At 37.3% G+C, this 16,196-nt stretch overlaps 1 protein-coding gene across 2 annotated transcripts in view; it reads left to right on the top strand.

Moving 5' to 3' along the window:
* Positions 1 to 13,661, top strand: part of LOC120623298 (innexin inx1) — a 71,228-nt gene extending 57,567 nt beyond the window's left edge. Inside the window, exons 5-8 of one of the 2 annotated variants that reach the window (XM_039889247.1) lie at positions 6,632 to 6,789; positions 8,622 to 8,816; positions 11,557 to 11,718; positions 11,814 to 13,661. In XM_039889247.1, coding sequence (XP_039745181.1) covers positions 6,632 to 6,789; positions 8,622 to 8,816; positions 11,557 to 11,718; positions 11,814 to 11,871 — 573 coding nt within the window. In that variant the 3' untranslated portion in view covers positions 11,872 to 13,661. Of the gene's footprint in view, positions 1 to 6,631; positions 6,790 to 8,621; positions 8,817 to 11,556; positions 11,723 to 11,813 lie in introns of those variants that run through there. The other variant, XM_039889248.1, reaches the window with a different exon arrangement.
* The last annotated feature ends 2,535 nt before the right edge of the window (positions 13,662 to 16,196 follow it).

The following is a 16,196-nucleotide window of genomic DNA, read 5'->3' as shown; positions in this document are numbered from 1 at the left end:
ATATCGTCGTAATCGTCACTTTTAAGTGACAATGTGAGTTGGTAAAAGGAACATCCGGCTAAGTTTGTGGGCTTCTTTTTGACCAAGGCGTTTAAGTTTACGAATGTAGTTAAGTCGTAAGCATATCATAGAAAGCATATTAAGAAAGAGCAGAAAACCTTTGTAGGGCTGAGTATATGCTTTTATAACATGATACCAAAGCTAATATTAGATATGCCGTTACATAAGTTTAAAGAATGTATATAAACACATTTAACACATCGGTTACTGTACTATTGATTAATTTCAAAATGACAAGGTTGCCTGAGACCAAGCCGCTCCGCTTTCATCTCACACAAGATAGAATAATGATTGTTAAATTGTAAAATGATGTTGGAAAAGAGTAAATGCGGAGTTTCTCGCCGGCTTCTTCTCGGTAGTCTGCCTTCCGAACCGGTAGTAGAGTCTCTACAAACAAATACTTGACGTTTCTATTAGGCCTACTTGAAATAAATGAAATTTGAATTTTGAATTTTAATTTAGTGTGTAAAAGTACGCTTTAAAAGAGGCTAGATGGCAATATTAGTATTGTCTTAGTATATTTATTTACAATAAGAAGCAACCTGATTAGAGCAATAATTAGTAGGTACTGCAAATTATAGTTGAAGTTCCAACAAAGTTTAAGGATGCGTGAAACAATAGCCCTATAGCAGGTTGTGCGAATCCATAATTTCATAGTTTTAGGTCTTAACTCTAAATGGCATGCAAAGATGATTGCAGGTTCGATTGGTGTCAGCACGCAACAGTCAGTAAACATGTGGCCTGCTTACGTTCTTCGCTTGCACTTTGACTTGTAGGTACGAGATCAAGGAGGGTGGAAATCCCTACCTACAGGGTTAAATAAAAAAAAAAACAAAAAGCTCTCGACCATTCTACAAGTTTTGTTTAACTAGATAATGCGTGAAATAAGTTCCATACTTTAATGTTATAAATGCGAAAGTGTGTTTTTTTGTCCATCAATAACGCAGCAAGAGAGCAGCTGATTGATGTGATTTTTCGCATAGAGATAGTTTATGGGCCGGAGAGTTGCATGGGGTAGTAGACCCAAAGAAGAAAAGTTCCTATAGGAATATTAGCTTACGTTTACGCTCGCGCTCGCGTTAGCGCTTGCTTGCATTTTTCCGATATAAAAAGTATCTCATAAAAAACTCTATTGATTTATATCATTAGAGAATTAATTACTGACGAATTTAGGCACTTGATTTCCCAAAATTATATTACATTTATAAAAACGATAGCCTAGTGGTTAGAATGTTCGACACCGGATTACGAAATCCTGGGTCGATTCACGGGTCGTTATTAAAATAAAAAGTTTTTCTGTCCATGTATATTTATTAGGTACCAGCCCGGAGTTTGGGAATAAGGGCTGTCCCGTCCTTCGGAGAACACCATGCCGTCTTTCCGGTTATTATCATTACAGTATAAGTCCGCCATCCCGCGTCATATGATATCCGTCTCATATTTTTTATTATTATGAGAAGGATATCATATTGTCTTACATTCCCAACGCTCTTTTTGCAATACTCCGCGGTTCGAAAATATGAAATTGGAGTTTTCTAACTCCTTGCCACGTTTGTCACAGTATATATAGTGATAGTTCAATGGTAAGGCCTTCGACTTCACTTTCGGGCCCGAGTTTGAGTCCTCGCACCTCTCACTTTTCTAAGTTATGTGCGTTTTGAACTAAGCCAGCAAAACTAAGCTAACTGTTTAAAAAAAGCAGTTAGCTAAACTTTCTAAATCACTAAAGAAAAACAAAAAAACAAATCTATAAAGATGGCTTTTGAGTACTTTGAATTGAAATGAAATATTGGATACTTGATCATTATGCATTGTACAGTCAAGATCTTCTGAGGACGCTCCGGTTTTGGAGCGAAACGTGTGTATAGGGTACATTGCCGAAGATCTGTTTGGTATGGAGAATAGAGTTTGAAATTATATACACCATACATATTCTCCTGCTTTTAAGCATTTATAATTTTAATCCATGAATTAAATGAGTAACTAAAACTAATGTTCACTACTGTACCGGACGTCCATCTATAAATCGGTGCATACTGCAGGGGTGAAGCAAAAAGTGCCAGGTGCGAGCGTCGCTACAAAAGGACACTGGCATCTGCCTCTCGCCTGCCCTGAACATCAAAAACAAGAATAGAGGTGTGGTTGGGGTCCTTTTTAACCTATAGAGTTGTTTTTTTAGTCTGCGCTCTTTACAACCATTATCGTTGTGACAAGCGGTATCGTTTTTGACAACTTTGATATTTCAACCAAATCTGAAATGAATTCACTTTTTATCCAAGCGGTGACAGCCCAGTGTGAAGCGGTGATAGCCCAGTGACAGTGGTAGATAACCCAGTTTAACTTTTCTTATTTATTTATTTATGTGGGTTTTAAGCAAATAAATTATCACTAGCTTCAACGGTGAAGGAAAACATCTCACACTATTTTTTGTACACTACGAGTTAGTCATTGATAAGCTGGTAATTGATGATGCGGTCTAACATGGTAATGGACTGAACTGTTAGGGGTGTGGCAGTTGTATTAGTTGTATTATTACCCTATACCATACCCGTAACCTATACCCTTAATCAGTCTCTACTCGACATCGTACCGGAACGCTAAATCTCATAATGCTAATCTCAACTAATATTGTAATTACACCTGTGTAAAGCCTAACTCCTACGCTTGCTAGCCCTGTGAAAAATTGATCTGTGTTACAGTAATTTTATAAAGTTGGTAAATATACAACCTTTTGATAACTATAAATTCATATTTGCCAGATATTTTATTAAACAGTTAATAGATAGTTTTCAAGAAACAATTAAAATTATATTTGATTAACAACACATGTTCATGACATTGAGTTGGTGGGTATTTTGATATAAATACGGATGCATATGATCGGATACTTCATACGGATTGAAGTGTATCCATAGATACACTTCAATCCTACATGGACTCAAACGATGCAAAGATACCTCCCAGTGTCTAAGTCGTTTATCATCTGTTTATAGGCGGTGGTTTTCAACTTAACGTCAAGTGGGCCAGCTTGGTTAGTTAGTGATAGCTTAGTAGCGATCTCTGCAAATCAAACTTTGGATACTGTAGCGTGTAACTAGCCAGGGCCGAAGCCTCTCACCCGCTAAAAATCATAGTTAATTAAGTTAGGGCATCCGAACCGACTGCGATCTGCGTCGTGTTGCAAGTATGTTTCTACCCTTAACTTCACGACTTTTACATTTGCTCAAGTGAGTCGGGAGCTTAATGTTTTATTCACGAGTGTTCTCTCGGTTTAATGGAAGCAGGGATTTTAATGTACATGGCGGGTTTCTAGAAAGTACCAGTGCCATTACAAATACAAGAATACAGCTTTCATTACGAGTGTAATATGTAGGTTAGACCTCCGGTGCAGTGGTTTGGCACTGAAGTCAGAAGTCTTGGGTTCGATTCCTGACAGGGATTTTTTTTTTGTATCTTCCAAAGCAGGTGTTGCCCACGTTGTTTGTACGCGTTTATTACGACTTTTTACAATTCCTGTGGGACCGTTAGTTTTCCTGGAATGAAAATCAGCTTAAGTTACTCTCTGTCGTGTAAACTAACTCTGTGCTAAAAATCTAGTCGTTTGGTTTCCTAGTTAAGGAGTGAAGGTAGGACAAACAAACAAGCACTTTTCCATTTATTATATTTATACCTGAAACAACGAAAAGGTATGATAAAAAAGTAAAATTGAAAATAAGTAAATAAATTTAAGCTATGTAAGTACATGTTTGACATGTTTTTGAACGAGGTCAAAGAACTACTGAAAATGTCACAGTTGTTCTGTAGCATTTAAAAGCGAGCAAATTCAAGACAGAGACAGAGTTGATAAAGCTGTGGGAGAAGATCATTTTTTTACCTTTACCCGGGGAGATAATTGTCTCCTACCCATGCTAGCCGTGCTGTGGGCTTTAAGTTACCATCAGGCATCAGCCCACGTATTCAGTAACTGATCTGACAGTTGCTAACCGATGACACGTTGGACGCGATAGATCACCGATGAGATGGACGAACCAAGTCTGTCTTAATCGAAGCTCCTTTACATGAATGCGCAAGAAAGGCAATCGTTAGGTAAGAGTTGCGACAGATTGTAAAGCAAGCCACAATACCCAGATAACGACAACGAGACGTCCGTTAAGACTAACGACTAAGAAGAAGGACCGATGAAATCATCATCATATCAAACCGTTACCGGCCCACTAGTGGGCACGGGTCTCCTCCCACAGTGAGAACACAGGGTTAAGGCGGTAGTCCACCACGCTGGCCCAGTGCGGATTGGTGGACTCCACACACCTTTAAAAACATTATGTAGAACTCTCAGGCATGCAGGTTTCCTCACTGTTTTCCTTCAACGTTGAAGCCAGTGATACTTTAATTACTTAACGCGCATAACTTAGAAAAGTTAGAGGTTCGTGTTGGGATTCGAACTCGGCCCCCCAAAAGTGAAGTCGAGCTCCTACCTACTGGGGTATCACCGCTTCATCGACCGATGGCATCTTCATGCAAAATTAGCGATACCAAACGAATGTTCAAAACACTTTTAAATAAACCTAAAAACATTAATTATTATGCATTGGAATACATCAAGACAAAACAAAGCTGAATTATCATAATATACCGTCGTAAGACAACGCGTCACCTTGAGGTTTGCATATAGTCAAATAACGCTTCCCATACACCTACGTATTCATTACCTTTTGTTTAATAAATATGACTTCGAATTACACATTTTTTCTCTCGTCCGCCATATAAATATTTTTGTTGAAAGATTAATCTCGTCGGACTTATAAAAGGGTTTTTGATAAACGTTTCTTAATAGTCATACTCACAGAATCCAGAACATACAGAACTCTCATTTAGCTAGTATTGCTTTTGTTTTCACTGTTTTGGACACATTGCACTGCATGCAATGTGTCCAAAACAGTGAAAACCCCTCGCACGTCTCACTTTACACTCACAAACTTTTGCCATTTTTTCCCATTTTATGGTCAACGTTTAGAAAATTAGAGGTAAACTGGTAGTCTTAACTACTAAATAGAATGAAGTGTTTTAGAAACTCTACTAAAGTGGGTTTTGATGCTTCAATATCAGACATGCACACGGTTTCTGTATGTTCTTAATTCTGTGGCCATAATACTATCTAAAGGCTTGTTGGATAGAGGGTACTTGGGTATAAATACTGTAATAATTACTGTACTGTGTAGTAATATAATATTACGATGAACTCACTAAAACGAGAAATAACTGTACAAAATTTTATTAAAATACGCAGTGACAACCAAGTCATCTGCTGTGTTTACGTTTAAGGTCTAAAGTGGTAACGGATACAGCACGAGCAAAGAGGTTATGGTCGTTTAACAGTAGTTAACACATTTATTCAGAAATTGTTACGTTATTATATAAAATCTCAAAGAGATTCATTCATAACGCTTGCTTGCTTGACGACAGAACGCAATTGGAAGCCTGTTCTTTGATAATCGCTCTAGTAACAATGACACCTTCAGCACATAATGGGAACACATCGTGTGTCTGTCATCAGATAACGCAAACATGCGGGCCCCACCGCACACTAAGATTAAAATGAATGCTAAGAGAAAATATAGTCTGATAAAATTCATAGTGTCGGTACACCCGCAGGAGAATTTGGCATTTTACATTTATGCTTTTATTTTATTTGTTTTTGTAAATTTTGCTTTCTATGTGAGTACTGTTTGTTGAATACATTGTTTTTCTATTTAATTCTTATGGTATTATAATAAAAACGAATACCTACAAAGGATAATTTTAAATTAAAATATGAGTAAATAAACGAAATTAAAATAGAAACTATTTATCATCATGCGAAGTGTAGGGTTCATTGTGTTCTGTACCTATTTATAATAAAGGATCCAACGAATCTATACTAAAATATTGGTACCTAGCATAGCGACGTTCGACTACGATCTGTACATCAGCTCTAAAAAACATTTTCTGTCAAAGTCAACAGAACCTTTGACTACGGCATGGCATTTCGATATAAAATGCCAAATTCTCCTGCGGATGTAGGCGGCGCGGCGTCCTGTGGTAGCGCAACGGCGCTTTTGGTAAAATTCGGCACGGCACAAAGGTGACCTTAAATAAGCGAACGGACTTTTACTAAACTGTGTAAGAATGCAAAAGTGGCATTAATCGGGACTGTTTGAGACATAATCATCCCAGAGTCCCCGATAACCTCAGTCCTGTCCAAGAGTCGGAGGTAGCAATAAAGCTTTAAAACTTTTCCACCACGCCAAAAAAAAAGGTTCGAAGTTTCGAATTTTCTCTGATCTTGCTTCGATCGGGCTATCTGTCAACCGATTAGAAACCATCCGTTCGGTTGATATGCCGATTAGAAACCAATTCGAGGTATTGGTTTAATATAAATTCTTCCCTGCATCACCACGTGAGATGGCGGTCAAGGACTAATTTACCAATAAGGCCAAGCTACTAAAGTTGTGTCCTAAACCTTATAAATAACTTTTTGGTCAGCTGACCATTTCTTATGTGAAAACTAATACGATGATGTTATTGTTAACAGACGCACAAACTGTACGCGCTAAGGTATTGGGGCTGTGAGCTGCTGTGTCTTATCAACATCGTCCTCCAGCTGTGGATGATGGACTCCTTCTTCAACGGCGAGTTCTTCACCTACGGCACTAGAGTGCTGGGGTACAGCGAGGTTCCGCAAGAAGAAAGGTATTTTTACTACTCCTCACTTCTGAGCTCCTAGTATTACTTTCAAGATACTTCAAGATACTTCACTGTAGTGTAAATCAAAATTCATTTATTTCAAGCAAGCATTAATATAAACACACATTTATGACGATAAATCTGTCCGTTTGTAGTGACTCTACCAACAGTTCGGAAGGCTGATTGTACCGTGAAGAAGCCGACAAGAAACTCAACAGTTGCTCTTATAAAACTCGCAAGACAGAATTGTAAAATCATTATTTTACAATTCAGATTAAGTGGTGTGCTTCCAAGCAACCTTGTCATTAAGAAATTCATCAATTAATCAGTTGTATAGTTACCTCCGAATGTATACTTACAAAGCGGTGATAGCCGGGTACGAGCTCGACTTTACTCTGAAGCGGGGGGAGTCGAGTTCGAATCCCAGCACGCACCTCTAACTTTTATAAGTTACTAGTGTACCCAGCCCGCTTCGCCGGGCTAGATTTTGCTTTATTTTATTTCAAAAATAAACTTACATCATTAAATTTTTAATTTAAGTCTCATAATATATAGAATCATTTATTTCTCTCCGTATTTATTCTCTTCTCGAGCGGGTGAAGATCATTATCTACACCCAACAATGTACTGTATGTACACCCAACAATAGAATATCATCATAGTAAATAAAAGCTGTATTTGACAGTTTAAAAATAGGTGTGCTCTGATCGTCACCAAACTTTGCAGGATTACTCGCCAAGTCAATCCGGAGATTCCCTGAAAGTTTCATTGAAATATGTCCAGCCGTTTCGGAGCCTATACGGAACATACCCACCCACTTTCTCTTTTATAAATATAGATGTGCGTTTTAAGTAATTAAAAATATCACTTGCTTCGATGGTAAAGGAAAACATCGTGAGGAAACCTGCATGTCTGAGAATTCTCAAAAATGATCTCAAAGGTATGTGGTGTCCACCAATCCGCACTGGGCCAGCATGGTGGTCCACGGCCTTAACCTCTTCTCATTGTGGGAGGAGACCCGTGCTCTGTAGTGGGCCGGTAATGGGTCGATATGATGATAGCTACCTCGCTGTAATAATTGTGTTAAATAAATAAACACATTTATCATCAGAAATAATTTTATAGAAAAAATGCTCAACCCCTCAAATGACTTTTGTTCCATCATAATCATCGATAGCCCATTAACAAGCCACAGCTGGGCACAAACCTTCTTTCTCATAGGAGAGAGGTTTTTTTATAGCAAGGACAAACCCACGCTGCTCCGACCGCAGCTTTAAACATTGTTATAAGTTAATGTTATAAACCGTGCCAATGAACCGACCTAAAACGGTCTTTGATCGCAATGTCGAAGGAGAGAACGCAAGAAAAACGTGTTTGCACTTATGTAGACGCGTTAGAAGTTGTACTTCTTTGGCGTAACAAGATAAAAATCTTTTCAAAACTTTTATCATTCGCGTTATTCTGCGTTTGTAGAAAAAACGACAATAACAATAGAAAAAAGGTATTTAATAAATTGAAAGTTTTACTATAACGCATTACCTAGTTATTTCATTATATATAGTACAAGCATGTTTTACTCAACATTAAAATTTGAGATTATTGTACAATTGAATCAATTAAATCAATTGAAATTGTACACAGTGAAACCTTTTTTTTAAAAACTAAAATGTTGACTGTATTTTATGTGACTATAGCTAACTTAAGGGTGTCGGTTTTTTGTGACGGTGTGCGCGCGCATCTTACCCTCATAATTTTTCCCTAACGCGCCAAAAGAAGTATAACTTCAGAAAAAAAAACAAACACACACAATATCAATGAGGGAATTGTTTTCCTTTCAGATACGATCCCATGATCTACGTGTTCCCGCGCGTCACGAAATGCACGTTCCACAAGTACGGAGCGTCCGGCACCATACAGACGCACGACTCCCTCTGCATTCTGCCACTCAACATCGTCAACGAGAAGACGTACATCTTCCTCTGGTTCTGGTACATCATACTCGCGTTCATCTTAGTGCTTCTCGTCCTTTACAGGTGAGTTTAGCTTACGTTTTGTCGACCTCGCTGGCTGGAGTGCGCTTAGAAAAGGAGATCCCGACTACCGGCTTTGATGTTTTTGACGTGACAACGTCTTATAATTCGATGGAGCCGGCTGCACGCACGAAAAAACATGACGTATGCGGCTTTACCTCGCTCTGAGGCGTTCCATTCAAGGCTTGAAGTGCAAGCGAGAGCGCGGAACGAGCTACAGAGAGTCGGCACAGTCGGCCTCCGCGTTCGACATCTGTCTCTCTCCTACTTGAGTGAGCGATGCGTCCGCGTGGACAGCTTCTATACAATAATACATTTACATGTTTTCGGCAAGGATGAAGTGCAGTGAAAAGTGAATGGTGTCAATTGTTTATAGCAACGATAATATCTATCAAACAAATAAAATTAAAATTTTCTTTTGAAAAATGCGACCATTCCATCAGTATTTTCTTACGACGTTGTCACGTTCAACTATCGTCAGTAAGCCTTTAGGTTGGGTTCACTCTTGCCTTGATTCAAGTTGTATGAATCTGGAAACATCGAAGCCGGCAGTGCATTCCAAACTTTAGCGGTCTGTACCAGAAACATAGATGAAAAGCGTATTAGATCCCAGCCGATACGGCCTTAATTTCTAATCGGCGGCCGTTATGGTCCGGGTTTTAATGTGATTATCTTCATCATTTTTATCATCATCATCATCATCATCATCATCATCCCTTAGCTAGGTGGACATACAAGCCCATCTTAAAACTAAGCAAAATTTAACATATAACATACTAGCTGTTGCCATCTTTCTTCGTTCGCGATTATTACATTGCTCTCCTGTAATAAAAAGTCTACGTTATTCTCTTTTCCAACTAACTTCATGCCAAAAATTAAGTTGACTTGCGAAGGAAGGGCAAACCAACAAACACACATTCGCATTTATAATGTTAGTAAGGATAGATAAGAAAAATTATGGGCTAGTCAGTGTTTTTACGCACATATGAAGAGCACGCCGATACATAGGTACATCCAATGACTCGCACTGAGCCACTAGAGATAATCGGCTCAAGACAGTGGAGTTCTGAAACCCCTAGAACAATTAATGCCGTTCAGTTGAGATGAACTAATAAATAAAGCTGTTACTCGTACTAAGATGCTGTTACTCGTACTAAGATATCAATAACCCCTTATCAGGTGGATGATGTCGCTATTACTATAAGTAAGTTTATACACAGACAGATTACAGTGAACAGTAATTAAGAACAGTTAGTCAGCGATAAGAAAACAAAACAGTTTGTTCAATCCTGTTCATGGCACACTTAGTACGAGTTTCCGAACGTCAAAACGTTGTGTTTGACTAAAATTGACCGAGTTTTTATTTTGAAACGTGCGTAGAGGGTACATTGGCGAGAATCTGTTTGGTGTGGAGTATAAGGATTGAAGAAATTATAAATTACACCATACAGATTCTCGGTTAACCATACGGTTATTTACAATTACCTTGGGAGCCGTATCATATCCTGGGCTTAAAAGTAGCCTATGTCACTCTCCGTCCTTTCTACTAACTCTATGTCAAAAATCAAGTCGATTAGTTACTTAGTTTGTGAGTAAAGTAAGGACAAACAAACTCACCTTCGCATTTAGCAAGTTAGGATACCTAACCTATAACCTAAGCCTAACCTATAATTGGGTGCCTACCCAATTATAGGGTGCTTTTATGCATAATGCATGCATCGAACGACACGTTACACATAGTGGATGATCGAAATTCCTTAAATAATGAATTCGTATCGCATGAGATAAACCGACACACTGTTACTAAGATATCATATAATCCATAACCTCTTATCAGGTGGATAGTGTCGTTATGAGCGTTAGCTAGTTTCTCGGCAGACAGTGTACACTAAACAGTAATTAAGGACAGTTAGCAAGCGATTAGAAGACAAAACAGTTTGTTCAATCCCGTACAAGGTACATTTAGCACGAGTTTGCGAATGTCAAAAACGTAATTAATGTTCGACTAAACCTGACCGAGTTTTAATTTTATGTTTGTTTGCCCAATTTTAACTAACCATTTTTGCAATTTTTTGATTTTATTTTAAAAGGATCTGATGCAAATATTTAGGGTTCCAATATCTTTAAAGATTTTCATCTATGGCGGTTGGAATTTCACAATGTTTAAAGTGAATCATTCGCAAGAGGTCCTTTAGTTGAGTATCACAAAATCTCAACACCTACCATAGTAATCGAAGTGTGTTTTAATTTGAATTCGACGTATACATTCGTTTTCGAATACCAAACCTCGAACTAGAGATAATGTGCTGGATTATTTATCAGTAGTCATGGGACGCCAAGCAGATGTATTTCCGTGACGGTATATTAATTGGGCGCAGAAGGGGCATCATGACATAAGAGAGCGTTATGCCGTTTCCGTGATGGCATACGTCGGTTTTTACTCCCAAGGTCCGCCAATATATGTTTCAAACTCAAAGTCAAATATTTCTTTATTCAAATAGGCACATAGATGGCACTTTTGATGCGTACATTACATGTAAAATATGACATCGAAGTGAGTTGATGGCGATAACTAAATTCGTCAAATTAAAACTAAAGCTACGAGGGTTCCAAATGCGCCCTGGTCTAAAAAGAAGCCCACAACAAACTTAGCCGGTTGTTATTTTTTTTTTGTTATCACCATCTCACATTGTCATTTAAATTTAAAAAAATAATCTTCCATAATCCTTTCGGTTTATTACAGACTGATAATAATCTTCGTCCCATCCGTCCGGCCGCGCCTCTTGCACGCGCGGTCTCGCACCATTGCCATGGAAACCGCCGTGATTATATCCCAGCGCACCGACGTCGGCGACTGGTGGCTGCTGTACATGCTCGCAAGAAACATGGACCCGCTCATATACAGGTGAGCGTGATCTTGGATCTATCGACATGTACAAGTAGGACTACTTGAAATAAGTTAATTTAGAATTTGAATATGAGGGAATTGTTTTGTTCCAGTGAGCTGATCTCAGAGCTCATAAAGCGTATGGGTGAGAAGAGCGGGCCACGGGCGTGACGAGCGGTCAAAGCGGAGGCGCGGATCGCCATCGTGGGCGACTGACCGCGGCCTTACTCCCACAAGCATGTAAATAGTGTAATTTGTCGCCGCGGACGTGCTGCGACATGTCTTGTTATATTGAATTTTGGATACAAGGTGTACCTTTGCATACGTCCATTGTACAAAATAAACTATCAGCAAGAAATGAAAATAATCGATACGGTGCAATCCGATGCTGAATCTTCACATATTTATGACAGAGTTTTTCATTGTCACTTAGTATGAGTTCTGCATGCTCGCGAATATAGAAACGTCAAAATAAAATGGGATTTTGAATCGAACGTTTATGGAAGCGAAAAGTACAGTAGTCCGTAACAAATCGCAGTTTTATACTGGATACGTAAAAAACTTAATTCTTTTTAGATCCTTTTTAAAACAATATATTTCCAGCCACAGTCTTGATTAGCGTTTGGTAATAGAAAGCTGAAGAGTTGGTTCTTTTGTTTGATACTTGAATGCTTTAATCTCTAAAAAATTTTAAACTAACTAAAAGTTTAAAAAATGCGTTTGATTGCCTAATTCTGAGGGAGATATTTAACTATGCATTCAGAGCCGAGAAAATATATTAATATTTGAGGGTGGGTGATGGTATACTGGGCCAGGGTATACTGTGTTGATCTATGGGAATAAATTTATTTATTAGAAGTTGTACTCGGACGAAGTTTGTGATGTGAGTTAACAACTCCATTCAAATTTGTCAGATTAGCAGAACTTTTTGCAACTTGACAAATCGCAGTGCTCTGTTTCGGGTTGCATCCTAGAGAAGGCTATTTCTTGGAAAGCGAGCTTTGGACTTGTGCATTGACTTGTGGTTGACAGCAACGTTTTGTATTTTATGTATATTGTGACTTTGACTACAGTTTAGCTGTGTAGCGCATAACATTTTATGAAAGGTGGTATTTTTAAACCATGACACTAACTGTAAGTGTAGGAAAAAAGTGTGTGTTTGTTACGTCGGTATGACCCATATTACGTTTTTCCACATACCATTTATGGAACGAACTGATGGCTTTCGAGAGTTTGGAAAACTTTTTGTACTAGTTTTTATTTCACAATAATTTGTCTAAGAATTGTAGATTAATAAACCAACTCGACGTCGAATTGCGTTTTCGAAGCTAGCGAAAAAACGTACTAGGGGTTATGCAACAATATGCATCGGAACAATAAAGCAATGCTAAGAATTAGCTTCATCAATTTTCTTAAGTGCTTACTTCTTTGGTCGATAGGAAACACATTCGAGTTTTTTATAAAGCATGCCAAGAGGCATTTGGGAGGCGATAATTTCTACAATACATGCCGATATACAGGTGAATTTTATTGTTTGTATCCCGGCATGCAGTGAACGCAACTCGCATGTGAGATTTCTCGTATGCCGTGTACCCAGTGGCGTGCACTTTGTATATGCAAGAAAGCACTGCCTGCCTAAAATCTCTATACAGGGTTACATAAAAGATACCAAAAAGCTCCCGGCCTTCAGTTGGTTACATTAAAACTAACTACTTTTGTTCTACAACTTTTTTTTTAAAGTCCATGTTTTGTGAAATATTCAATCTTTTACAAAGTTACTCTACTTGTTACTACTCTGAAATGTAACAAAAGCAGAAGAGCGCACGACTCTATGGTGCGTGCTCGCAGCGATTATATTTTTTTTTTCGGTATGAAATTAATTAATTCTCAATTTTCAAAAGTCGTTGAACAAAAGTTGTTAGTTTTAATTAAAAGAAGTAAAAGGCCGAGAGCTTTCTGGTATTTTTATTTAACCCTATTTTTTATTAGCCCCAAATCCTTATTTTTAAAGATTTGTCGCACAATATTAAGGCTGAAAATGTATTCCATTTTCAGCCAGAAGCACGGCACTCTTTTTCATCTTTCGTGGCGTGTACTCGCGATTTGATTATTCCGTAAGATTATGAACTATTATAATAATTTGACTTGCACTGCCATTTTAAATATTGAATCTAATAACATTTATTATTTCTATTAGGGGCAGGCGCCCATGTTTTTTTCTTCTTATGAACCAATATAAATATATTTTAGTTTCCTCGTAACAAAGGAGAATGCCGGATGTAGTATGGGATTTGGTTTCACATAGTACTTATAAGGTGCCTTCTTGGAAGTTATCTCATTTTGAAGGGTTTAATAATTACAATACATTACCAAAAACATTAAAACTCTAGTTCGCCGGATTTAAGAGTTACATATTTGCATGTAACTCTGAAATCCGGCGAAGTTCGTGAATTAAGGTTATTTTTGACACATGCGATTATTGTACCTACCTATTGATGGTACTGTTCACAATATATTAGAAACACTAATCTATTTCAACCGTCGAAGAGGCTTCGGATTTGAGAGGTTGTTTTTTAAAAATAAAAACTAAATTTTTGTTACCAATTTAAATGTGGCACCAAACGAAACAGTGTTCCGGCATTCTCCTTTCTACTTATCTCTTATTTAATTCTCATTATACTATACACACTAATGATTCTAGAGAGGTTGTAATTAATGTGACAATTTAATTAAATAATTTAATGTTTACGGAAATAACTCGAAATTTTTAGGGACCTGATGTTTTTCAATTAACATTTTTAATATTGTATAAATACATGATGTGTCGCGAAAGTTGAGGCGGAGCAGTTGAATTCAAACTGCCATCTTTACTCGTCTACAAATAGGTATAGATGGAAACTTGTCTTTGGCTAATTCAGGTAAGTAACCAAAGACAAGTCAAGTACTCGTAAGTGAATCATCGTGTAACCCCTGCCATTATAGTTATCATTTCCTTTATATTTTATTCGACTTTTTTCCCTCGTTTTCCCCTTTTTTACCTTACTGGCTTCTTTTTGACAAATAAGTAAATATTTTATGTATTATAAGTATATTCTATTATATTTCTTATGTTATATGTGAATGAATTAAGTTTATCTTATTTAATTTATCTATTTTTGTAATTTATGTTTATTATTTAAAAAAAAATGTTGTATACACACTAGATTCTTCTTAACTACGAGCCTTTGTTGGGTTGTCTGGTAGATCGCTATTTATAGGCGGCCTTATCGCTTTTAAGGCCGCCTATTCAAACTTTACTTTATTTCTTTGAATAGTGTTTTATAAAGTGTATTAAATTGATTGATTTATTTAAGTTGTAAATACATCTTCAACTTTCGCGACGCATTCTATATTCTATTTCCAGTGCTGCCATTACGTATGTGTTTCCACTGTTAAATGTAATTTAGTAGAATTTTTTAAAGGTTTTGTCATTCTCATTTTTTTTTAATAGGAAATTAGGTTTAAATATATTGTATACGATAACATTTGTAAATTAGAACTTAAACTTGAGGCCTATAAAGTTAAGGTCACGGATGCGAATAATAACGTTCCATCAAATGTATTATATATAAAGACACTTAAATAAAAATATAAATCCATTCAAACACAACCATGTTGTCCAAGAGACGTTTTTTCAGGTCACAAAATACATATTGATTGGTCCAGTTTATAAGACGATGGTTTGGCTTTAGCCCGGTTGTCCGAGCACGAATTAGTTGATCACTAGTTAACCAATAGAGATTAAAATTAGTCAATGGATTGGCTTTGGATTCGACTGTTACCTTCATGGGCCAGACCCAATCATCCGCTGTGGAAGACTTGCTGAAACCGTCCCGTCTCGTCCCGGTCGTTAATTGACACACGCGTGGACTCGTATTGGTTGCATTGGTTTAATCCCCGTAAACCGCCTCAAGTCATAACAAACAAAGAATCTGTTTTGTACAAAAGAATTCTCAAGTAAAATATATAAGCCCTACTTTCTCCATAGATATGTAATTACAAGTGCCAATAATGAATAAATTAACTCATTTATAGACATTTTATATATAAAAAGACATTTTTTGTACGTTAAGCTATCTATGCATGCCCGTATATTTTAAGCTATTACCGAACGTGTTTTGCGGTCGGTTATGATTAGACTTAATTGTTTGTAATTTATAGGCGGAAAAATAATATACTTGTAAACATTTCCCTTTTTGTAAACTTAACAGTTAGTTTCTGATGCGACAATCATTGATCTAATCGACTAATCGATCAATAAAAATCGTGTTACCGATAGAGCGATTATTCAGTTTAAATAATGCAATTTGGGCAATAAACGCCGCTGATTGGCGTTTTAGAACTATATATTATTAGTTTATAGATTTCACAACACTTTCAGAAACTAGCCGTTATGAGTATTAAGCTAGAGACAGACTGGTATTACGTAAGCAACGTAAGCAATGCAACGTGGATTA

The sequence above is a fragment of the Pararge aegeria genome, chromosome 4 (genome assembly GCF_905163445.1).
Source record: "Pararge aegeria chromosome 4, ilParAegt1.1, whole genome shotgun sequence".
Classification (NCBI taxonomy): domain Eukaryota; kingdom Metazoa; phylum Arthropoda; class Insecta; order Lepidoptera; family Nymphalidae; genus Pararge; species Pararge aegeria.
The sequence above is the reverse complement of the archived record's forward strand: the minus strand, read 5'-3'. Positions and strand labels throughout refer to the sequence as shown.